Raw genomic sequence first — 24400 nt, forward strand, 5'->3', positions numbered from 1 at the left:
TGAAGCCACTGTGCTTCGGGATGAGGCCAGTGCAAAGCTGACAATGAAATTTGAGGTGCATTTATAAACTGCAGTGTCAGCTCAAAGTTGTTCTACTGACAATGTCATTGCAGTGTTCAGGCAAAGCTGTCTCCTTTCACATTGAGATAGCAAGGTGTCGAGCTGGATGAACACAGCAGGCCAAGCAGCATCAGAGGAACAGGAAGGTTGATGTTTCAGGCATGGATCCTTGTTCAGAAATGAGCCTTTCAGAACCCCCTTCCCCTCCCTCACTTCTGAAGAAGGGTCTAGGCCGAGAACGTCAGCTTTCCTGCTCCTCTGATGATGCTTGGCCTGCTGCGTTCATCCAGCTCTACACCTTGCTATTTCAGATTCTCCAGCATCTGCAGTTCCCACTATCTCATTTCACATTGATATTGGAGCTACCATCTCAATACTACTTGAAACTGGCATCAGAGTTTAACATTGAGCATGACAGAGTGAGTATCAATATACCTCACTTTTAAGTCATGTCACACCTGACGTATACTCTGTAAGCTCCCATTACAGGGCCAACACTAAACCTGTTCATGTTATTGGGCTACGTGGCTCATTGCAGATTATCTCAAAGCAAAAGGATTTTTGCTGGAGCGGCAACACCAATTTGCTTACAAGAAATAAGTAAATCATTTTTCTCCTAGCAGGTCACTAGGAATCCTTTTTGGCACAAGATGTTTCAAATATTGCGTCAGAACCATATCCTGCAAACAGGCTTTCGCATGGCTCAAGGAAGAATTGAAAAATGGACTTTACATTACAATCAAGAGTGAGCTGCGAGGAGCGGCCAATCAAAATTAAAGTCCTGATTTTAAATAAACAATGAACAGAACTGCTTTAGATCATATGTCTACTGTACATCCCACAAGACCATCAGACAAAGGATCAGAAGTAGGCCATTCAGCCCATCAAGTCTGCTCTGCCACTCAATTAGGGAACAGCTGATCTGACAATTTTCAACACCACTCTCATGCCTTTCCCTCAAAAACCTTGATTCTCTTACTGATTGAAAATCTATCATGACCTTGAATATACTTAATGACGCAGCCTCAACAGCCCTCTGTGGTAAAGAATTTCACCAGTTCACTCCTCTCTGAGGAAAGAAGTTGCTCCTCATGTCTGTTTTGAAAGAGCAACCCTTTATTGTGAGATTACGACCCTGGTCTTTGACTCTCCTTCAAGGGGAAACAACCTTTTTGCATCTGGCCTTTCAAGAGCCCTATGTATATCTCAACAAGGCCATCCCTAATTCTTCTAAAGTCCAATGAGTGTGGACCCAACGTGCTCAAACTCTCTTATTAAGACAGTCCCTCCATTCCCAGGATCAGCCCAGTGAACATTCTCTGGACTGCCTCCAACACCAGTTTATCTTTCTTAGACAAGAAGCCCAAAGCTGTTCATGGTATTTGAGCTGTGGCCTGACTTGTGCCTTGGATAGTTTTAGCAAGCCTTCCCTACATTTATACTTCATTTGTTTTGAAATAAAGGCCAACATTTCATTTGCCTTTCCTATTACCTGCTGAACTTGGACCCTAGCTTTTTGAGACGTTTGCATGAGGATTCCCAAATCTTGCCATGCTATCGCTTTCTCCATTTAAGTAATATCCAGCACATATATTTTTCCTGACAAAGTGCATAGCCTCACATTTTCCCATTTTTTTTCTATCTGCCAAGTTTGTGCTTACATACTTAATCTGTCTATATCTCTCTTCAGACTGTCTGTGTCATCCTCAATACATGCCTTCCATCTATTTGTACTTCAGTCACAGACCTTGCTAAAGTACATTTACTTTCCTCAACAAGTCGCGGCCCCAGGACTGACCCCTGTAACAATGCACCAGTTACACCTGCCTGATTTTACACTCTAGTTGGCATTCACACTGAACTCTGTTTGGAAGCAGAAGAATGGCAAGACTGGGGCTTAGTAAGTGTGACAATATTTTGTGCCCGACACTCATTATTTAGTAGTGTCCTATGAGATTTCTCCCACTGAGTCAGAGGACATACTACTTTATAGTTATTAAATTTGTGTATGAGGTTGGTTCAATGCAGTAATCCCACCACCCTTTCCTTATTGGCTTGCTAGCTAGCAATCATTTTAAAAGCAAAATAAAAGTTGCAGAGCATCAAGTGGCAAAGAAATTTCACAGTAAGGAATGGCAGTTATTTCTGAAACAATGCTATTTATATCAATCACTAATCTACATTAAAAAAATACTGAAATAAAACCTTTGAGAATTCAATTGTAGCTTTCCAAGTATTTTTAAATCCAGGACGCTCTCCAAAATTCCAATAGTGAGGGGACTGCACCTCTTTTTTCAACTCCTGCTTATGTACAAGATTATATGTTAAGAAACTGCAAGTTTTACATGTTCAGAAATGCATTGAATTTAAAGCATAGAAATGATTTAACTGGTCTATATCAGTGTTAATGTGCAACATAAATCTAATAACAGCTCAAACAGCTGGGTGGTAACGTGATCCAAAAGTTTACAAAAAAAGTTAATGAAGGTTTTAGAAAGACCATTCAGTGGAGAACTGTTTATGCCATTTTTAATGTTTTATAAAATTTGATTGTAACCTTTAGAATGGACATTAGTAATTTCTGTTATTAAGAAAAAACTGTGGAATTTGTTTTCAACAAAAAATTTTCAGTAAATGTGATTTTTCAGCGATGATAATATGTCATTTAATTGTGTTTCCATTCAAGAGAGATGTCTTTTAATACTGGAATTCCTATTTGAGTACTGTGTCTTCCTATAGCATCACAGGTAACAGCTCCAGGTTGCTAAGTGTTCCATTGCAATTATTTATACAGCAAAGTTTCAATGGGATACACACATAACACAAGACCTTATATATATGCATAAGTACATGTAATATATCAAAATCTTGCTTCAACAAGCTTGAAATTACACCAGAGGGTCACAAGTCTAAATGTTGTGAGTAAAACTTGCTTAGAACTCCACTTCGAAAACTAGAAATTTGCCCCTGACAGCCTCTCAACTCTGTACAGTTACCCATCTTAAAGCTCATTTCAAATACCAACGTTTGTCATTAATCAAGTCCTCTTTAATCTGGACACTCGCAGTGTAAACCACAATGTTTTTGTTCAAGTCGCAGTGTGTAATGCAGGGTTCCTTGCTTCCTTTCCCAAGTGCAGTATAGAGTTCCCACACAACTGGTAAGCATTCTAGTGAATCCAGAGGTTATACCAGTGACCTAGTGTCCACTGAAACAGCTCAAAATTCCTAGGCAGCAACGAGCTAATAATAAAGCTGCAAAGTACTTTATCACTGAGCATACAATAACGCAGAACCAACATTCCAATATTACAATGATATTTAATCAATAAAATTAATATTATTTTGTTGCTAAAAGGAGCTTTTAAATACCATTAACAAGACAATAACAGCTTGAATGTGTATCTCCTGTTTAGCCCTTCTATGGTTGCGTCTGTAGGAAATTTAGGTACAATCACTTTAGCATTTTGCAATCCAATGTTGCAGAAGAAAATCTGCCACTGAGAGTGGCACTGCGTACTATTTTGGAAGTTCTAACCAAATATGGATTTCTCAAAGACTGATGAAAGAATTATGAGCCAGGATACAAAGGTAGCAATTGCTGAAGGTAAATCCCACCAGTCTTTCTTCATGTCAACAGTTACTTGAATTATTCCATCTCTGACTTTTTTTTATGACGAGCAGAATTCTAATGTTAAAGTTGGCATTAAAGTTAGTTTCTTCTAAAGAGAACATGACTTGCTATACACCAACGAATATCCCCATAAAATCCGATCCACTCTGGATAGAAATGGGTGCTCCTGCACTGTTGTCCACAAATATGGAGGTATACTGGCCAGCCTGAAAAACACAGAAGAAAAAAAATTATATAATCCAGCGTAAAGCACAACTTCCGTCATTTGCAAGTGGAAGCAATTTTTCTGACTAAAACGAAATTTCCTGTTTTCTTTAACTATTCATATTTTAACCACAGGTTAAATGATGCAAGCTTCAGTTAAGTAACATTTCTAATTAAAATGAAGGTAACTGAAAGTGAATGGTATCAAAAACACTAATGGAAGTACAGTTAGAGCACATCGTAATGTTATGCCTGCCTCAGAGACAATCTATGTTCTGAATTAATGAATTAGAACCTCAACCATATCTTCATTAATGATCTTGCAAGTTGCATAACCTGTATTGAACGTTTGCTGGTTATTGACACAAAGGGACAATGAGCTATGGTTTGAAATTAGCACAGATTGTTCTTTTTATGATATGTGTGAGCGTCAAGGCTATTTGGGATTCTGATCCCACACTTGCTGTCGGAGAACCTGCTTCACAGATCTTCATAAAGGCTGCTAATTCTGTCCCTGGATCATGGAAACAAAACACAAGCTCCCGAAAGTGGGCATTCATCTTCTAATAGTGCATCAATATTCTCTAAGCTACTCCGCAATAACGTACCACAAGCCCTTCATGTTTCACATCGGGCATCGGAGCTTGGCTGCAGTGAGTGAATTCCTCAGCTCTTGTAAAACCGGTAGAATTTTCCTAGTGGGAGTTGGTGCATTGAAAAATAAATCACTTTACAGAATAAGACATCAGTCACCAGCCTGCGTGGAAAATTGGCTCACATTGCAAACATCTCCAGTCCCTGCCAGAAATAACTTGAAGGCACAAAAAATACAGGGTCATGGTGACTTGCACTGCCACTGGCACTCCAATAGTAAATTCGTTCTGGAGTCCTTGATCTCCCACATGTCATATCACTGGCAAGGCCTTACAACTTTACCTTAGGATTTTAAGTAATGCTCCAGTAATTTGCAATTATACTCGATGGTGTCACGCTAACAAGCTCCCGATGGGACTCAAGCCTTTAACAATGACCAGCCTCTTGATGCAGATTTTATAGTTGGGTAGAACATTCCATGTAAAAATGCCTGGGACTTGCTAAATGCCTGATCATCTTTACCGAAATGGGCACAGCATGTACACTAACAGCAGCACCACTTATTTCCAGGTTTATAGTCAAGTATTCTTCAGTTCTCCTCCCGGAGATAAGTCCGGAGGAGATAGGTCCGATCCGCAATTCCATTATCTTCATCCGGATAGGGCAACGAGGTTCATCCCAAATTCACCCCAGTCACAACAGAGATTGAATCCCATGCTGTTGGCATAATCTGATCCATACCAGATGTCCAGCCAGTTGGAAGCCTAGACAAGTCTGTGTTGCTGGGCAACTTATGCTTTTCCAGTCATATTGTAGTTTGTAGCTATGGACAGAGGTTCCAATTTCTTTCCATCATGGCTGATCAGATACCCTCCTATCCTTACTAACTGCCACTGATGTAGGTTGGAAGAACTTACAAGTTGATCCTGAAGCTGGATGGCCACAGTGGGAATTTGATTTCCATGGTCATCAAGTCCTGGGGTGGGATATGAAGCCGAAGGCAGGAACTGCACCCACTTCACCACCAGAGTTTCAGAGTTCAGTCTTTTTCTCCATTTTCCAGTGACTGAGGTGAAGTCTTGAAACCTCAAATATGTACAGCAGCAAACTCTACAGTGAGGAAATTTATGGGGACAAGTCAAATCAAGGATTTCAACATTATAAACATTTAATTGAGACTGGATGATGGGAGCACCCAAAGCGGGAAGATTAACAAAGTTTGCCCCCCAGTGCAGTTTTCAGGGAAGCAATTGGAAGAATGCCCATGGTGTCAATGGGGGGCCTGGCCCAGTTGGCACAGTTGACCCCATCACCACAAGGGTGCGAGTGGGCTCGGAACAGAGGCAAGTGTGCCTGGGCAACCTATCAGCACCAACTTATTGCTATGTCAAGCCGTCTGACAAAACCCCAGGCTTGGATAAAAAATAGAATGTGAAGAAACAGTTTGGTATGATGAGGAGACTCCAGATAAGCAATGATCCAGGTTATTTTGTTCAGAGGACAGGAACAATCTCAGTATACTATCACACTAGAAGGAAGATGTGCCTCAAGTTGCACACTGAAACACAATGATACAGGAGATTTGTGGTAATTATGTGTACTGTGCTGTAATTGCACAGAAATCAGAAAGGCACAGATTTTTTAGACAGCTACAAAACACCACAATGTGTGATGGTCTAGTGTAAGAGGTCTTCATCTTAGTTTCTGTACATTCAGTCAGTCAGTTAATTAGCCAGTTAACCCTGTAGGTAATGTAGTTATAGTCCAAGTAAACATATGACCTGAACTGTATATGTAAGTCTAAGAATGTTACACTGTGTAGCTACTGAGAAAAGGGCTCATTACGTGATTTTTCTGATGGGGGCAGCAAACAATCATTCAGTTGGTGACAGCAACCATTTGCACAGAAGCTTTTCAGAAAGATTTGCGAGACAAACCAACCAGAGGTACTGAAGGTTGGGTGACCCTCACAGGTTAACAAAACTTACAGACCCTAAGTACAAACTTGAGAATTGGCACAATCAATAGTGCACCCAAACATAGCAAGGCCCTTGAATGGGCTGTCTGTCTACATGCTTGAAGGAAATGACTGGCCTTCAATAGTTTTGCAAGGCGTTTGGCTGAAAATCCCATTGGCAGAACAGTGCACTGCAACAAAAGCTCCTACAGCTACAGAGAGCCATGTATTTGCCTAAACAGAATGTCTTCAAGCTACAATACAGACTGTCTGCTACCCCACGTGTATCTGAAGGGATTGAGAAACCAAGATTTGATGATGTACCGAAGGCTGGTGAGCACATGTCTCACACTTCCAATCTCATGAAAAACATTAATGCCATCATACTTTCCAAAGTGTTTGCAAAATCTCAAATTATCCGTCCTCAGAAAACTGCTGACGCCTTTCATAACTGGCAAAAATTGAACTGTCAATGTACTTCCCCTCTGAATTCTGAAATGTACTCACAGACATGTGTAGCCGGGATAAAACTTACAAAAAACAAAACTTTCAGCACAAAACAATTCTCCAGTTCCATGTGCAAGACTAATAGCTCTGCAACAGACGTACAGTTAATCTGCCTGGATGTCACAGATGTTCTACACTGCAGATCCTGCTGAAGCACCAATTATGGATCTACCAACTTATCACAGTCAGACATCAGAGACACCCAACAGAAACAGTTCAAAAAACATCTGCAAAACTGAATATGAAAGCAGAACAGAAATTGTGCATAGCACGGTGGCTCAGTGGTCAACACTACTGCCTCACAATGCCAGGGACCCAGGTTTGATTCCTGCCTCGGGTGACTGTTTGTGTGAAGTTTAACACTATGTGTGTGTTTCCTCCCACAGTCTAAAGATGTACAGGTTTAGGTGACTGGTCATGCTATAGTGTCCAGGGATGTGCAGGCTGGGTGGGTTAACCAGGGGAAATGCAGGGTTATAAGAATGGGCTGGGTGTCTGGGTGGGATGCTCTTTGGACAGACAGTGCGGACTTGATGGGCCAAATGGCTTGCTTCGGCACTGAAGGGATTCAATGACTCACTTCACTTACTTTTGATTTAGAGGAGTTAAATCTCAGCTCTCTGCTGTGGACAGAAAAATGTGAGTTCAAGGGGAAACGGCTCATAAACTAAATCCAATCCTGAGAGTACCAGTTTTGAGATGAAGTCCCCTCAGCTCATGAAGAGGAAGAAAAGTGGGAAGGATTATAAGCCTTTACAAGTCTTATTTACAAGAGGACCTGGAGGAACTTGTATATGAAGTCAACCACGCTCAGCAAGAACAGCTATGGAAACATCACCTTGAGCTCAAAGCAGTGCTGGAGAAAATGAGACTGAAGCAAAAACAGCTGGAGTTACACAGCACACACACACACACACACACACACACACACACACACACACACACACACACACACACACACACACACACACACACACACACACACAGCAAACCATTAATGAGAACAGTCTTTCAGAAATAAAGACTGGCGATTATGCTCAAGCAGGACATACAGGTATAGGAAGTTAAACAATCACCGAAGCAACAAGTGGAAGAGGCCAAGGGTTCAAAGAAACCAAAAAGGAGTGACTGTATAGTTATTGGAGTAGGTTATGAAAGAGGAAATATACTGGGTCAAACAGAAGGCTAAAATATTTTGATAAAATTAGAAAAATCCAGGATGTTAGCTTCAAAATGAGCTTTAGGAACAAGACCAACCAGTAACTAATTTGGATGAAAACTTGGCTGTAATGTGTCAGAATGAGCAAGTTTTGGAACACCAAGACAGTCCATGAAAGAAACACTTAATAACACAAACAGGAATGACAGGCAACATCCTTGAGGGCTTTGGGCAATCAATGACATAGAATCGTAGTAACATACAAAATGGAAGCGGCCATTTTGCCCATCAAATCTGTGCCAACATATCCACGCTCATCCTACTCATCTCCAGATTGGATCAAATCAGCACTTACGTTACTGAGACTCGAAGGATCAATTACTATTGTAAATAGTTTCCTTTGGAGAGGATAACTAAATTTCTTTTTGCCCGTAAGACAGTTTGCCTTTGAGAACTCTATGTACTCTGCGAATACAATGTTGCAACTTTATAACTCAGTTTCGTAACTTGTACTGTTTTCCTGGATGTGCAACTGATTATTAGATCTCTAAGGTTTTAGAGTATTATCATTAAAATGACATAGGGCATCCAACTCCAGATAACTGTACTGCTTTCTGTGACAGGAAATTGGGGGCTGATTGCAATGTTCTATGTAGGCACTATTACTTGCCATTAACAAGGCTCATAATGGGCTTACTAGGCTGCTCACCTTATGTGGGTTGATGGCCTTGGTAAGCCCCAAACCTCCTTTTCTTCCAAAAAGGTCAACAACAGCAATGATCATTAGGAAACTGGCACGCTGCCTGGCACTGGTACAGTATTTCCGGGCCCTGTCCTACTCTGTTCAGGACCCTGGCACTGCCTAAGAATCCTGCCCCTTATTTTGAACATGAATTGGTGGGTGTTGCAGGCTGGGATAAGGGGTGTGATTTGGAAGGGAGATGCAGACAAAGCATTCATGAATAGCATTTTGAGTGATTTGATTATGTGTTGTATGACTCTATAAGTACCTTTTGCACAAATTCTATTTTATTTTGAGTACTTACTATTTCCATTTGTAACTTATTTTGGTAACAGGGCAATCTAAAAGTCAAAATGCAAGATGTAAACTGTTACCTAATGGACATGAAGTGTGCAAGACTGTATCGCTCATTACAACACTGACCAACGTTAAATTATGCAAGTTATTTTAGGGGAAGGCAGTGGTGTGGTGGTAATGTGGCCGGATAGTAATCCAGGCTGTTATTTTGAGGCTAAACAGAGAGTGCTGGAGAAACTCAACAAGTCTGGCAGCATCTAGAGAGAGAGAGAAACAGAGTCAACATTTTAAATCCAGTGACCCTCCGTCTCTCTCTGTAAATGCTGACAGACCTGCTGAGTTTCGACAATATGTTTTTGCTTGTCTTTCAGATTTCTGGCATTTGCAATTCTTTGCTTCTATTTGAAGGTTCTGAGGACATGGGTTCAAATCCCACTATGGATCATGAGGGGCATGGACAGGGTGAATAGCCAAGGTCTTTTCTCAGTGTGGGGGAGTCCAAAACTACGTTTAAGAGGGGAAAGATTTAAAAGGGAACTAGGGCACAACTTTTTCACACAGAGGGAGCTGCCGGAGGAAGTAGGGGAGGCTGGTACAATTACATTTAAAAGACGTCTAGATGGGTACATGAATAGGAAGAGTTTAGAGGGATATGGGCCAAATGCTGGTAAATGGGACTAGATTAATTTAGGATACCTGGTCAGCATGGACAAGTTGGACTGAAGGGTATGTTTCCATGCTGCACAGCTCTATGACTCTACGGCAGATTGAAATTTAAATTTAATAGAAATGTGAATTTGTTTTTTTGTAAAGTTAATGTAATGGTGAACATGTAACCACTGGGAAGTTTTTGTTTTTTGAAAATATCTTACCTGGTCTGGCTTTCATACAACTCCATATCTAAAACAACTGGTTGATTCTAAACTTCCCCCTGGGTAATTAGGGATGGGGAGATACACTTCATTGTGAGGGAGGCAGAAATATCCATTCTCTGTGGGTTGGAATGAAATGTGGGCATTCAGTCGCTGGCACAATGACACTGAATCCTGCTTCCTAACAGCAAGCAGCAGAAACCAAGTTGAAATTCCTTCACACGTCATGCACACTCATTAAAATGCCTCTCTCCCAAAATGAAGTGTTCCTCTGGAATTAAGTATGCAGCAAATGAGAGAGACGTGTCTTCAGGTTCATGGCTCAAACATGGCTTGCTGCAACTGAGGTGCCCCCCCCCCAACCCCACCCCCGGTAGTTGCAGCTTCCTCTTACATGGAGAGTTTTGTTAAGCTGTGAGCGAGAAGGCGTTGGTAGTTGAGTTCGGGAAATGGTTGGGAAAGGGGCTTAGCTGACTGAGGGAGCAACGATGTGCACATAGGGATCAGAGGGAGGAAGATGGATTGTAAAGGGAGGTCGGCAGTCCTGAAAGTTCAGGGTAACAGCAAAGCTTGAGGATATAAAGGGAGCATCAAGAATTTTCTTTTCCCTCATTCATTCACAGAGAATTTTGCTGGCCAGGACAGCATTTATTGCCCATCCCTAATTGCCCAGAGGCCAGTTATGAGTCAACCACATTGCTTTGGTCAGGTGAGGATGGCAGTTTCCTTCCCTTAAGGACATTAGTGAACCAAGAGAGGTTTTCCAACAATCAGCAACGGATTCATGGTCATCAATCAGCTCTTAATTCCAGGTATTTAATGAATTCAATTCCACCATCTGCCATGGCAGGATTTGAACCCAGGCCCTAGAACATTACCTGGTCTTTGGATTAACAGCCCAGCAATAATACCACTAGACCATCGCCTCCCCATTGAGAGAAAGGCTGGGTGAGGATAAGGATAGGGGTAGATTTAGTATGACTCATAACTCTCCTCCCACACTCTGAGTTCACACTCTGGTGCCAGAGTGTGATTAACTTCTAAGTATCAAAAGGGCGTCATGGTCGGATAGAGTTTGAGAAGCACTATTCTAATGACATAATTTAGAAATTGGGCTGGGGTGGGGAAGGCGGGGCACAGGAGGCAGGGCTTGGAGGTCCCAACAGTTTCATGTACAAAATCTCTTTAAAAGTCTAACATTGCTGAATACAGGAAGTGGATGTCTGTCTGGGTGCTCCTTTTCATGCCCCAACCTTTGACCCTGGAGCTGGCCATTTCCTGCTTGCCCCTGGTGCATGGTTGGCCAGGCTCCTTGGCTGAGACTAGCTGACTGGCATGACTTCAAGCAGAGGTGACATGCCATTTCCATTGCTGCCCTCAGGACCCTGCAAAGCAAGAGGAAGATTCTGCCCAACATATTTTTTAAGAATGTACTTAAATGGTCCAAAGACCCCATGAGGGCAGAATACTGGCGTGATGAGGTTCTTACTGCAAACCCAATTGCGAAGTTTTATATGTGGGACTGGGGTGGAAGAAGAGATCAGGTAGATCAGATTGCCTCTATTGGTTGATTCTCACAATGACATGTAAAAGCTCATCAACCCGTTACTGACCTGCATGGAACTGGTTGGACACTGAGTCACTTGTCAGAATGTTACAAAGTGTCTGCTACAAAGACGTGCAAAGAAACCTGCATCATGATACTGGGATGTGAGTGCCTGTTATAGTCTGCTTTCGTCTGACATCTCTGCTCCCTCCAGTTTTTGCAAAGGTCAAAATGCATATTGAAAATTATAGCAGCCTTTGTAGTCTCTCCTAGCACTTTCATCCCCACCTTCTTTTCATGCCTGAGAGGTGAAAAAATATTAATAAAATGTGTGTTAAAGTCAAAGGATACCTTAACCACGTTAGCAAATGCTCAGGATTTTGCAAAATTGCCAGAAAGCCTGACTTGACTGCAATGTTATCCCCTCAGAATACTCAGTGGACCTATTACAGGTGATGTGAAACAGGACTGGCTGAATGGTAAATCACAACCCTTTATGGATTCTCTAAACTGAGTGCCAGACTAATGCTCGTTCTATAAACTGTGTGGAAGCAATCCTTAGAAAGTGACGAGGAATACTAAGTTCTCTTCATTTCGCTGAGGATAACTGTCAAATTCCATTCAGTACTAAAGCTCATTTGCATTCCTTCAAGGTTACCGATGTTTCAGGATAAAAAATGCAGTCATTTCACAGCAGCTAACAGCTTCCAGCTCAATGTGAGCTGATTTACAGAGATTACTTGTCAAGGTCGAAACCACATATGATTTTACCATGATCATCATATGGGTTACAAGATCTGGAAATCTGATCAAGACAATGTACGTGTACTTTCCCCATCAGTGTTTTATGGGCCCTCAGTTAACACCATCATGTTTCAAAATTGTATTATGTCATTGTTTGATTTGTTGGTACTTGATTGGAAAATTTCTCAAGCAATCCAAAGCGAAGTAGGAGGTGGTGGTCTGGTGGTATTATCGCTGGACTGTTAATTCAGAGACCCAGCTGTTCTGGGAACCTGGATTTGAATCCTGCCATGGCAGATGGTGGAACTTGAATTCAGTTAAAAATTTGGAACTAAGAGTCAAATGATAACTGTGCTGGTTGTCAGAAAAGGCTATTTGGTTCCATAATATCTCTTAGGGAAGGGAACTGCCATCCTTACTGGGTCTGACCTACATAGGACTCCGGACACACAATGTGATCTGGGAAATTAGGGATGGACACTAAATCTAGAGGTACATAGGGTACTACTAGCCTAGCTAGAGATGCCATCATCCCATGAATGAATAATTTTTACAAACTTAAAGGATCCATGGCAAAGTGGATAAAAGGTGAATTTTCCACTGCAGTCATAAACTGTTCCCAGCTTTTCAAACAATTTTGAAAATTCAGACGCACAAATGTAACTACAATTACCTGGAGCAATTTTTTCATTTTCCAGCCTCTGTTGGCTAACTTTGCAGTCTTCAAATGCAAAATTCATAATTGTTGCAAACTTTCTTCTACCTTATTGTTTGACGCATTTGTCATTTCCAAATATGGATCTTGTGAGACTGCTGTCTCTCTCGGCCAGCAATTTAAATGGAAAATTTATTAACACAAATGAAATAAATTTGAACACTAGAGATAAGCAAAATCCAATTTCTGAAAATGCTTTTTGGGCTTAACTTTGAACCAGTGTAGTTAAAATAGTCATTATGAATTCGAAAAATTATGAGAAATTAACAACTGTGAAGGAGCAAAGAATCCTAAAATCATTAGAGAATTTGTGCAGAGGTACGTAAGGTAATCAGAATCTAACCAAATATTTGCTGTTTCCTGGCATGAAGGGATTGATTTATCTCGAACAGCTAAATAGGTTTAGAAGAACGAATCTTATTGAAACATACAAACTCCTGAGAAGGCTTGACAAAGTAGATATTGAAATGAGATTTCCATAATGGGGAGTCTCGAACTAGGGGATAGTTCAACAAATAAGGGGACACTCATTTAAAACTGAGATGTGAAGGAATGTCTTTTCTCAGTAAATGTCTGCAACTCTCTACTCCAGGAAGTTGCAGAGGCTAGATCAATGAAAGTATTTTAGAAGGACGTGAGGCTTTGAAATATCAGGAAGTTAAGGGATATGAACTAGCTGGTACAAAAGAAGAGTTGAAGTTTGAACAGATCACTTTGTTGAATGGAGATCAGACTTTGCGGCCTAATCCTATTTCTTATGTTTATGTCAGAGGACCTGAAATGCAAAGAGGAGAAATTTATGCCTCAGTTTCTGAAGGTCTTGGTCGGACACTGATTGGAATCAGTGTTCCATTTTGGCCATCACACTTCAGGAAGGGTTATACTGGCCTTGCACAGGGGCGGTGAGGCTGCTCAGAATTACTATAGGAATTAAAGGGTTTAAAAATGAGGTTGGATTCCATAAACCTGGCTCCTACTACCTGGACCTTCAAAAATTGAGAGGTTGCTCCAATTGACATGTCTAACATGATGGAAGAACACAGTTTGGGAACAGGAGAGTCTATGTCCCACAGTGGCAGAACAAGAGAGCACAATCTTAACATTGCAGCTAGGACTTTAAGGAAGTAAATTAGGAAATACTTTTTTCACACAAGTGTACAAGAAATCTGGAATTCTCTCCATGAAAGGTAGAACAATTAAAAATTTCAAAACCAAGATACCAAATTTTGGTTAGGGAGAAGTATTACAGGAATTGGCAGGCAAATTTAATTGAAGTACAGATCAGCCACAACCTAATTGACGCATGATTGAAGTTCATTCGGTTGACTGGCCTCTCCTGTTTTGTTGATCCATTTAAAAATATTCACACAACAAAGTATTTCTAATACTTAATTTCTGTTAATTATTCCACATATTGTACAGCTTCCCCAGTACCTCTTTCTACTATTGCCAATTTAAATGTGCTGCTGTGCAACATTTTCAAAAACCTTACTTTGTATAGTTTTTGTAAAATTTCTTGCCTTTATTCCTTAGGCTTCCTTGGACTGGTAGTCATACACATTTAACTAAACCAACAAAGAGATCTACATTGGTTCCCACTCACGACACCCCACAACACGGTACAACATTTGCATGGGAAGGTGGTTTAAACATTTCAGGGCATGCAGTGCTTAAACTTTCACATCAATTCAACCTTACTGTCCAGTGATTCATTACTGAAATAGCCTACCTCTTACGCTGAAATGGTCAAGAGGCCACGTTTTTTCACCTCGAAACAATCAGAAATATTTTTGCTGTGAATTTGAACCAGGCTTGAGGGAATGGAACCACTAAATTGTAGCATGTATAATCACTTCTGTGAAGCTCAGGGTGTTGCTGATGTCTACTAACCTGTAGCTGAAGGAGCCCGTGCACATAGACTGTGAATATTTTGCTGTTGCTCTCCAGCCCAACTATAACTTCAAGGGAACTGAAGGGAAACAGTGGGTAAAAAATGAAGTCAATATACAATTAAAAGTAGACAAAAACAGAAAGAAGTAGATCAGTACACACTTCCACTGACCTTAAAACATAAACAGATATACTGTTATTCGAGTTTTTAAAATATTTCATACATGTGGGGAGATCTAAAGAATAGAGAGAAAAGTGGCAAGGAAGTAATAGACAGTCTTTAAGAAATAACGGCAAGCATCTGTGCACAATATTATCTCCATTGCGTACTCACAAGGTCTATGCCCACAGGCCCTGGTATATGGACAATATTCAGATTTGGCCTGGCAAATAAGTTTCATGCTGTACAAGTGCCCGGCAATAACCTAAAGAGAGTTTAACCTGAAACAAAAACAGAAATTGTTGGAGAAATTCAGCAAGTCTGGCAGCATCTTTGGGGAGAAAACATTTTGACATTTTGAGTCCAATGACCCGTCTTCAGAACTCTGCTTTCTGATGAAGAGTCACTGGTCTTGAAATATGAACTCTGCTTTCTTCCTACAGATGCTGCCAGACCTGCCGAGTTTCTATGATAAGAGATAATGGGAACTGCAGATGCTGGAGAATCCAAGATAACAAAGTGTGGAGCTGGATGAACACAGCAGGCCAAGCAGCATCTCAGGAGCACAAAAGCTGACGTTTCGGGCCTAGACCCTTCATCAGAGAGGGGGATGGGGTGAGGGTTCTGGAATAATTAGGGAGAGAGGGGGAGGCGGACCGAAGATGGAGAGAAAAGAAGATAGGTGGAGAGGAGAGTATAGGTGGGGAGGTAGGGAGGGGATAGGCCAGTCCGGGGAGGACGGACAGGTCAAGGAGGTGGGATGAGGTTTGTAGGTAGGAGATGGAGGTGCGGCTTGGGGTGGGAGGAAGGGATGGGTGAGAGGAAGAACAGGTTAGGGAGGCAGAGTCAGGCTGGGCTAGTTTTGGGATGCAGTGGGGGGAGGGGATGAGCTGGGCTGGTTTTGGGATGCGGTGGGGGGAGGGGAGATTTTGAAGCTGGTGAAGTCCACATTGATACCATTGGGCTGCAGGGTTCCCAAGCGGAATATGAGTTGCTGTTCCTGCAGCCTTCGGGTAGCATCATTGTGGCCATGATGGACATGTCATCTAAAGAATGGGAGGGGGAGTGGAAATGGTTTGCGACTGAGAGGTGCAGTTGTTTATTGCGAACCAAGCGGAGGTGTTCTGCAAAGCGGTCCCCAAGACTCCGCTTGGTTTCCCCAATGTAGAGGTAGCCACACCGGGTACAATGGATACAATATACCACATTGACAGATGTGCAGGTGAACCTCTGCTTAATATGGAAAGTCATCTTGGGGCCTGGGTCTGGGGGGAGGGAGGAGGTGTGGGGGCAAGTGTAGCACTTCCTGCGGTTGCAGGGGAAGGTGCCGGGTGTGGTGGGGTTGGAGGGCAGTGTGGAGCGAACAAAGCAGTCATGGAGAGAGTAGTCTCTCCGGAAAGCAGACAGGGGTGGGATGGAAAAATGTCTTGGGTGGTGGAGTCGGATTGTAGATGGCGGAAGTGTCAGAAGATGATACGTTGTATCCGGAGGGTGGTGGGGTGGTGTGTGAGAACGAGGGGGATCCTCTTTCGGCGGTTGTGGCGGGGGCACGGTGTGAGTGATGTGTTGCGGGAAATGTAGGAGACGCGGTCAAGGGCGTTCTCGACCACTGTGGCAGGAAAGTTGCGGTCCTTGAAGAACTTGGACATCTGGGATGTGCAGGAGTGGAATGCCTCATCCTGGGAGCAGATGCGGTGGAGGTGGAGGAATTGGGAATGGAATTTTTGCAGGAGGGTGGGTGGGAGGAGGAGAATGCACCTCCTCCCACCCACCAGCTTCAAAATCTCCCCTTCCCCCACCGCATCCCAAAACCAGCCCAGTTCGTCCCCTCCCCCCACTGCATCACACAACCAGCCCAGCTCATCCCTTCCCCCCACTGCATCCCAAAACCAGCCCAGCCTGTCTCTGCCTCCCTAACCTGTTCTTCCTCTCACCCATCCCTTCCTCCCACCCCAAGCCGCACCTCCATTTTCTACCTACTAACCTCATCCCACTTCCTTGACCTGTCCATCTTCCCTGGACTGACATATCCCCTCTCTACCTCCCTACCTATACTCTCCTCTCCACCTATCTTCTTTTCTCTCCATCTTGGTCCGCCTCCCCCTCTCTCCCTATTTATTCCAGAACCCTCACCCCATCCCCCTCTCTGATGAAGGGTCTAGGCCCGAAACGACAGCTTTTGTGGACCTGAGATGCTGCTTGGCCTGCTGTGTTCGTCCAGCTCCACACTTTGTTATCTGCTGAGTTTCTATTTTGGTTTCAGATCTCTGGTGTCTACAGTTCTTTGTTTCACTTGAGAGAGTTTAACCCGCTCCTCTTGATATCCCAGTGGCATCACCATCACTGAATACCCCCACTATTAACACCTGGGGAGTGACCATTGAGCAGAAACTGAACTGCACCAACCATATAGATCCTGTGGCCACAGCAGTAGATCGGAGACTGGGAATTACGAAGCAAGTAATGCACCTCCTGACTCACCAATGCCTGTCCATCATCTACAAGGCATAAGTGTAATAGATCATGCTCCATTTGGCTGCATGAGTAAAATGGCACTGAAAAGGCTTGACACAGTTAAGGACAAATTGTTGGCACCGTATCCAACCCCTCCCGTACTGACACACAGTGCGTAGCAGAGACATGATACACTGCACTAAGGTATCTTTGCCAACACCTTCCAAGCCTTGACCTCTACCACCCAGAAGGTCAAAGGCAGCAGATACATGGGAATACCACCCCTCACAGGTTCCTGTTCAAGTCACACATGGAATATACTGCCATTCCTTCATTGTAATGGATGAAAATCTGGAATACACTTCCCAGCAGCACTCTGGGTGTCTCTGCTTGCCAACAGCAGTTCAAGGCTGTAGCTCAATGCCACCTTCTCTAAAACAATTAGGGATGGGCAACAAATGTTGCCTTAGCCAGCAAAGCCCACCACCTGGAATACAACATGTCAGTGTCTACAGATACAGTAAAGGTCAGATTCCTGTCTAGTTATATGTTAAACTTTTGATGTTTGAAACAAAAAAAAAGATTAATTCACGTTTTTAAGTGACCTGCTTCAGAGTTGTTCCCTACAAAATGCGAAAACTGAAGACAGACTTTTTTTCTGTGACCCGATTACCCAATAGGTAAGTGTGGTATTTTTGAAGAATTTTTGAGATTTTTTCTTGTGGGTCAAAGCAACCATTGGACTAAAGTTTTACCATTAGCTATTTATGAAGACAGAATAAAACAGGCATCTCATATTGGCTAGCATGCGTAGGTTGACTGCTGCTATTGTAGCATTTGGATAGAGACCCATCGAACAGGTCATGCATAGTGTTTGGTACAGGCTCATGAATTGAAACTATTCAATTTGAATAAAAGCATCTTGTGAGGCTGCCCACAGTTTCTCCCAGTTTAACAGATATATTTTCAGGGCAAATGTCATTTTGAATCCTGTGAATGGTTGGTCAGCAAACATTACTCAGAGAAGTACAGTTTTTTAAAAAAAATTCCTTTGTACTGGGATATCTTCAAAGAAAGTGGGAACTATAGACTGTACTGCGACTAAACAGCAAGAAGTCTCAAGTCATCAAGGGGACATCAACAATTCAGAAAACTCTGTGGTGAACACCCACATGTTGAAAGTTAGATTAATGATGAGGGTTCATTTCAAAGAAATGGCTTTGTTATTCGACATTTTGAGAGCAGTGAACTTGGGAATTGTTCTAAATATATGTCGCATATATCTTGCACCCTTCATTTCCTGTTAATTCTTCAGTGGATCTAAGCATAGTGTGCACACTCTACTGAGGCAATGTGTAATCTTCAACTTACTGCAGAGAATGAGGAGATTGCTTGACAGCACATGATATATTGTAGTTAGCCAGAGCGGAGTGTTGAGCATACAAAGTAAAGAATGTGGTAAGGAACAGCAATTAACACATTCAGAGAAAGTTAAACTGCTGATGCTGGAGTCAGTGTGGAGCTGCAGGCGCGCAGCAGGCCAGGCAGCATCAGAGGAGCAGGAAAGCTGACGTTTCGGGTCAGGATAATTCTTCCGAAATGGGGGAGAGGGAAGGGAGCTCCGAAATAAATAGAGAGGAGGGATGGGGCTGGGGAAGGTAGGTGGGATGGTGATAGGTGAGTGCAGGTAGGGGAGTGATGGGGATTGGTCAGTGGGGAGGAAGGGATGGATAGGTGGGAGAGTACACGGACAGGTCAAGGAGGCAGGGATGAGGAGGGATGGTCATGGGATGAGGCCGGAGGTGGGGAGATTTTGAAACTGCTAAAATCCACATTGAGTCCATTGGGCTGCAGGCTCCCAAGGTGAAACATGAGGTGCTGCTCCTCCAGTTTCCGGGTGGCGTAGTTGTGACACTGGAGGAGGCCCAGGATGGACATGTCGTCCGGGGAGTGGGAGGGGGAGTTGAACTGGTTCGCGACCGGAAGGTGTTGTCATTTGTCGTGAACCGAGCGCAGGTACTCTACAAAGCAGTCTCCGAGACTCTGCTTGGTCTCAGCGATGTAAAGGAGGTCACATCGGCAGCAGCGGAAGCAGTGGGCCACATTGACGGATGTGCAGGTGAACCTCTGTCTGATGTGGAAGGTTTGTTTGGTGGCTTGGATGGAGGGGAGGGGTGGTGTAGGGACAGGTGTAGCACTTCCTACAGTTGCAGGGAATGGTGCCGGGGGGTGGTGCGGTTAGTGGGGAGTATGCAGCGGACGAGGGAGTCACGGAGAAAGCGGTCTCTATGAAAGGCAGATAGGGGTGGGGAGGGAAATATCTCTTTGGCTTTGGGGTTGGATTGTAGGTGGTGGAAGTGGCGGATGATGATACATTGGATACGGAGCTTAGCGGTTGTTGTTTTTGGGCATTTGTGAGAGAATTGGCTGTAATATTTCCTCAACAGAGATTACACTTCAAGAGTAGCTCATTGGCTCCAAAGTCCTCTGGGATATCTGAAGGTCACTAAAAGGTATTGTATAAAAACACAACCTCACCTTTTCACTCTCTTAAAGCATGAGACAGAGCTGACAGAATGTGACTGATGAGTTAGATAGCTCGGACAAACTATTAGCCTCTTCTAACTGCTTAAAGACAATAGCTTGGGTATGGTATTGTGCCTGGTTTCCTCAGACTCTTCAGAAAAAGAGGAGGATTGAACAGAAAGAGACAAGACTTTCCATTACGTTTACAACATAATCTGAAAATGATTACGTACGAATTACTTTGGAGTACATGTGATGAAGGTGAACTAGGCAGCCATGTTACAAAAATGAGATGCCACAAGCAGCAAATAACCCCTTTTGGTGACAATCAAGGGAGAAATGTTCACAAGAATGCTCCCTGTGGGGTCACCTATTGCTACAGGAGTTTTATCATGTTCGACAAAACAGCAATGTTTAACATCAAGGCAGTGTTTAATGCAACTCTCCCTCACCACTCCAGGGACTTTGGCCTTGCTTATTGGGAGGGTTGATGGGAAATCACAGTACATTTGTTGTTCCTGTAACAAAATGGCAGGTCTTTTAGGTCTCAGTTTGACATGGTGGCTGTAGCTTTAACTCCAGTCACAATGCCAAGGGATGTTGAAGAACTAGCAGCAGTCAGATAGTTGCACCAGCCTGAGCCCAATACAAAGGTTTCAACTTTTTAACAATAGGGGGGGCTGATCTCCTCACTTACTTACACAAGGATTCAAGAGTGCTAAGAAATGGCCAGGAAATGTCCTTGGCAACCAGGATTAGGGAGAAACCCAAGGCCTTTTGTATGTATATTAGGAATAAGAGGGAAGCTAGGGAAAGGGTAAGTTCCCTTAAGGACGTAGGAGGGAATTTATGCAGGAAGCCGGGGAAGTGGGTAAGGTTCCTAGTGAGTCCTTCGCATCGGCATTCATCAAAGAGAAGAGCACAGAATACAATAAGTTCAGGGAGGGTATGTTAATATTCCAGGGCTTGTCGATATTGAGAAGGAGATGGTGTTGGGTGTCCTGAAAACATTAAGGTAGATAAGACCCCAGAGCCTGATGGAATCTATCCCAGGATACTGAGGGAGGCAAGGGAGGAGTTTGCTGGGGCCTTGACAGGCCATCTCTTTAGCCGCAGGCGAGGTCCCAGAAGTTTGGGGAATAGCCAACACTGTTCCTTTCTTTAAGATGGGCACTGGGATAAAGCAGGCTGGTGAGTCTTACATCAGTGGCAAGGAAAATACTGGAGAGAATTCTTAGCGACAGGATTTACTCACATTTGTAAAAGAACAGATTTATTAGGGACGGTCAGCATGGCTTTGTGTGGGAGAGGTCCTGTCTCACAAATTTGGTTGACTTTTATGAGGAAATGACAGATGATCGATGATGTTGGTGCAGTGGATATTGTCTACATGGGCTTTACCAAAGCATTTGACAAGGTCGCTCATGATAGAATAAAGTGCATGGGACCTACAGTAAATTGGTAAATTTAATACAAAATTGGCTTGGTCATAGAAGACTGAGGTAGTTGTGGAGGGGTGCTTTTCTGACTGGAGGTCTGCAACCAGTGTTTATCTACAAGGATCATTACTGGGACCTCTGTTGCTGGTAATATAAATAAATGATTTGGATGAAGATATAGGTGATCTGATTAGTAAGTATGCAGATGAGACAAGAACTCGTGAAGTTGTGTAGTGAGGAAGGATATCAAAGCATGCAGCAGGAAATAACACCATGGGTATGGTGTTGTTATAAATCAAATGGAAAGCTGGGCACAGCAGTGACAGATGGAGTTTACAAGTACGAGATGATGCATTTTGGGAGGTCAAACACAAGATGAAAATATTTAGTACATGGCAGGACCTTAGGAGGACTGAAGTACAGAGGGATCCTGGGGTGAACATCCGTTGTTCCCTGCATTTGGTAACACAAGTGGATAAGGAGGATAAGGTGGTAAAGAAGGCGTATGACATGTTTGCCTTCATCAGAATAAAAGTCAACAAGTCATGTTGTAGCTGTATAAAGCATTAGCTAGGCTGCATTTGGAGCACTGTGTTCAATTCTGGTTGCCACACTACAGGAAGGGTGTGGAGGCTTTGCAGATGGTGCAGAAGAGGTTTACCAGAATGTTGACTGGATTAGAGTGTATTCCCTATAAGGAGAGGTTGGACAAACTTGGATTGTTTTCACTGGACTGTCAGAGGCTGAGGAAGTATATGGAAGTATACATAGAAGTACATAAAATTATGAAGGGTCCAGACAGTTGGAGTCTTTTTTCCCAGGATGGAAATGTCACATACTAGGGGGTGTAGGTTTAACCTAAGAAGGGAAAAGTTTAACTGAGATGTGTGAGGAAAGATTTTACCCAGAGGGTTGTCAGTGCTTGGAATGTGCTGCCAGGGGAGATAGTAGAAGTAGATACAATAGCAACATTTAAGAGGCATTTAGACAGACACATGAATGGGCTGGGAATAGGTATGGACCATGTGCAGGCAAATAATATTCCTGTGCTATACTGTTCTCTGTACTGTGTCAGAACAAAAGCAAACTGCATTATTTGCTCAATTAGATGTACAACAGCCAGTCAATTTGGAATGTGTCAGCTATTCAAGTCTAGGAATTCCCATCAATTGCTTTGGGAAATATTTAAAGAGCTGGAGCTGTTGAATCTTGGAAGTTGGGTTCAGGGAAAGATTTCCCATTTGGGCCTGACAGTAATCTCATAGAAATATTTATCTATCAGAATCCCATGCCCTTTCAGTGGATCCTGTTCAGCCCTGGTTAACGGCTTGGAATTTCTGAGGGAAAAGTTGAAGCCAGAATGTGTTCCTGTAATGGTAGGAAATATTAGGGGAGAAGTGATGGAATAGTGGTTCAACGTTGTGTTGAAACAGTCAGATGACAGGATTCCACCACACAACTTATTTATGCCCTTATTTGTCTTATAAATTAGCGTAAAAATTTAAACTTAAAACAAGATCCAAGATTATGGTTGTTCTGAGGAAGGGTCACCGGACCCAAAACATTAACTCTGTTTTCTCCTTCACAGATGCTGCCAGACATGTTGAGCTTTTCCAGCAACTTCGTTTTTGTTCCAAAATTTTGGCATTTAGTGAAAGTGGGAAGGTTTAGGAATTGATGGAGTGGATTCTTGGGCACGTTAGTAATCAGTTAACTTAGATATCAAAACGACAAAGATACTTTCAAAATAAAAATTTGGGACTGTGTGATCTAACACCTGAAAGCTAATAAACCTAGAATAATGAGGCCAGGAAAGACCAAAATCAGGAGTTGTTACAAAGGAAGGAAATCTAATTTAAAGCGAAATACTGCGAATGCTGGAAGTCTGAAATAAAGTCAGAAAATGTTGGAAAAATTGGGCAGGTCTGACAATTATCTTGGGAGATGGTGGTGTGCTGAAGTGGCAGGCATCTGGAAGCTCAGGGTTTCTTTCACAGACAGAAAGTTTTTTACATGGTAAAAAGCAGTCGCCCAGTCTGTGCTTCGTCTCTCCGATGTACAGCAGACCACACTGTGAGCAGCAAATACAGGAGACTACATTGTGTGCACTTCACTCACTTCGACACCTCACCGTGTTCCCTGGCCAACATCGCTTGTCTCAGGCTTGCTACAGAGCTACAGCAAAGCTCAGCACAAGCTGAAAGAGCAGCACCTCATTTACTGCTTGGGAACCTTGCAGCCTTCGGGACTCACTTTTGCGTTTAATAATTTTCAGGCCTAAGCGCCTTCTCCCTTGTCCTTATCCCAACCTCAACCCATCAGGCCTTGTCATTACATGGGCTGCTACCACAACTGTCCCATTGTCAGTTACTTATGGTCTTCATTAGCAGCTAATGATTCTCCCACGCTGACCTTTACCCAATCCTTTGTCATTCCAACTGTTTCTCTTTCTCTCTGGGCACCATCGCCACCTATTGTTTACTCCTCCGCCACCTCCCCCCACCCCACCTTCAGCATATATATGAGCCTTTTCCTAGCTATGACCAATTCTGACGAAAGGTCACTGGACCTGAAATGTTAACTCTGCTTTCTCTCCACAGATGATGCCAGATCTGCTGAACTTCTCCAGCAATTTCTGATTTTGTTTCTGATATCCAGCATCCACATTCTTTTGTGCTTTTTTTGTTTAAGGACATTGTAAGGCCTGCTAGGATAAACAGAACTTTTCAATTTTACATTTTATATCCCTTCTGCCCCTGTGTATTGTGTTTAAATGTATACAAGTTCTGGCCATTAACTGAGCCTCAAGGGTTTATGCTTATAATCCAAGCTCCTAGAAATGAATATAAACAGTTGTAAAGAATCACTGACAAAAGAAGTAGGAGCAGGAGTAGATTGCTT

The 24400-nt window shown here is 42.8% G+C and overlaps 1 protein-coding gene across 3 annotated transcripts in view; it reads right to left on the reverse strand.

Moving 5' to 3' along the window:
- Positions 1–340: 340 nt before the first annotated feature.
- Positions 341–24400, reverse strand: part of c1qtnf12 (C1q and TNF related 12) — an 82189-nt gene continuing 58129 nt past the window's right edge. For all 3 annotated transcript variants that reach the window (XM_048561870.2, XM_048561869.2, XM_048561868.2), the window contains 2 exons: positions 14921–14999; positions 341–3899 (listed from right to left, as the gene is read on the reverse strand). In XM_048561870.2, coding sequence (XP_048417827.1) covers positions 3801–3899; positions 14921–14999 — 178 coding nt within the window. In that variant the 3' untranslated portion in view covers positions 341–3800. The remainder of the gene's footprint in view (positions 3900–14920; positions 15000–24400) is intronic.

The sequence above is a fragment of the Stegostoma tigrinum genome, chromosome 28 (genome assembly GCF_030684315.1).
Source record: "Stegostoma tigrinum isolate sSteTig4 chromosome 28, sSteTig4.hap1, whole genome shotgun sequence".
NCBI classification, from domain to species: domain Eukaryota; kingdom Metazoa; phylum Chordata; class Chondrichthyes; order Orectolobiformes; family Stegostomatidae; genus Stegostoma; species Stegostoma tigrinum.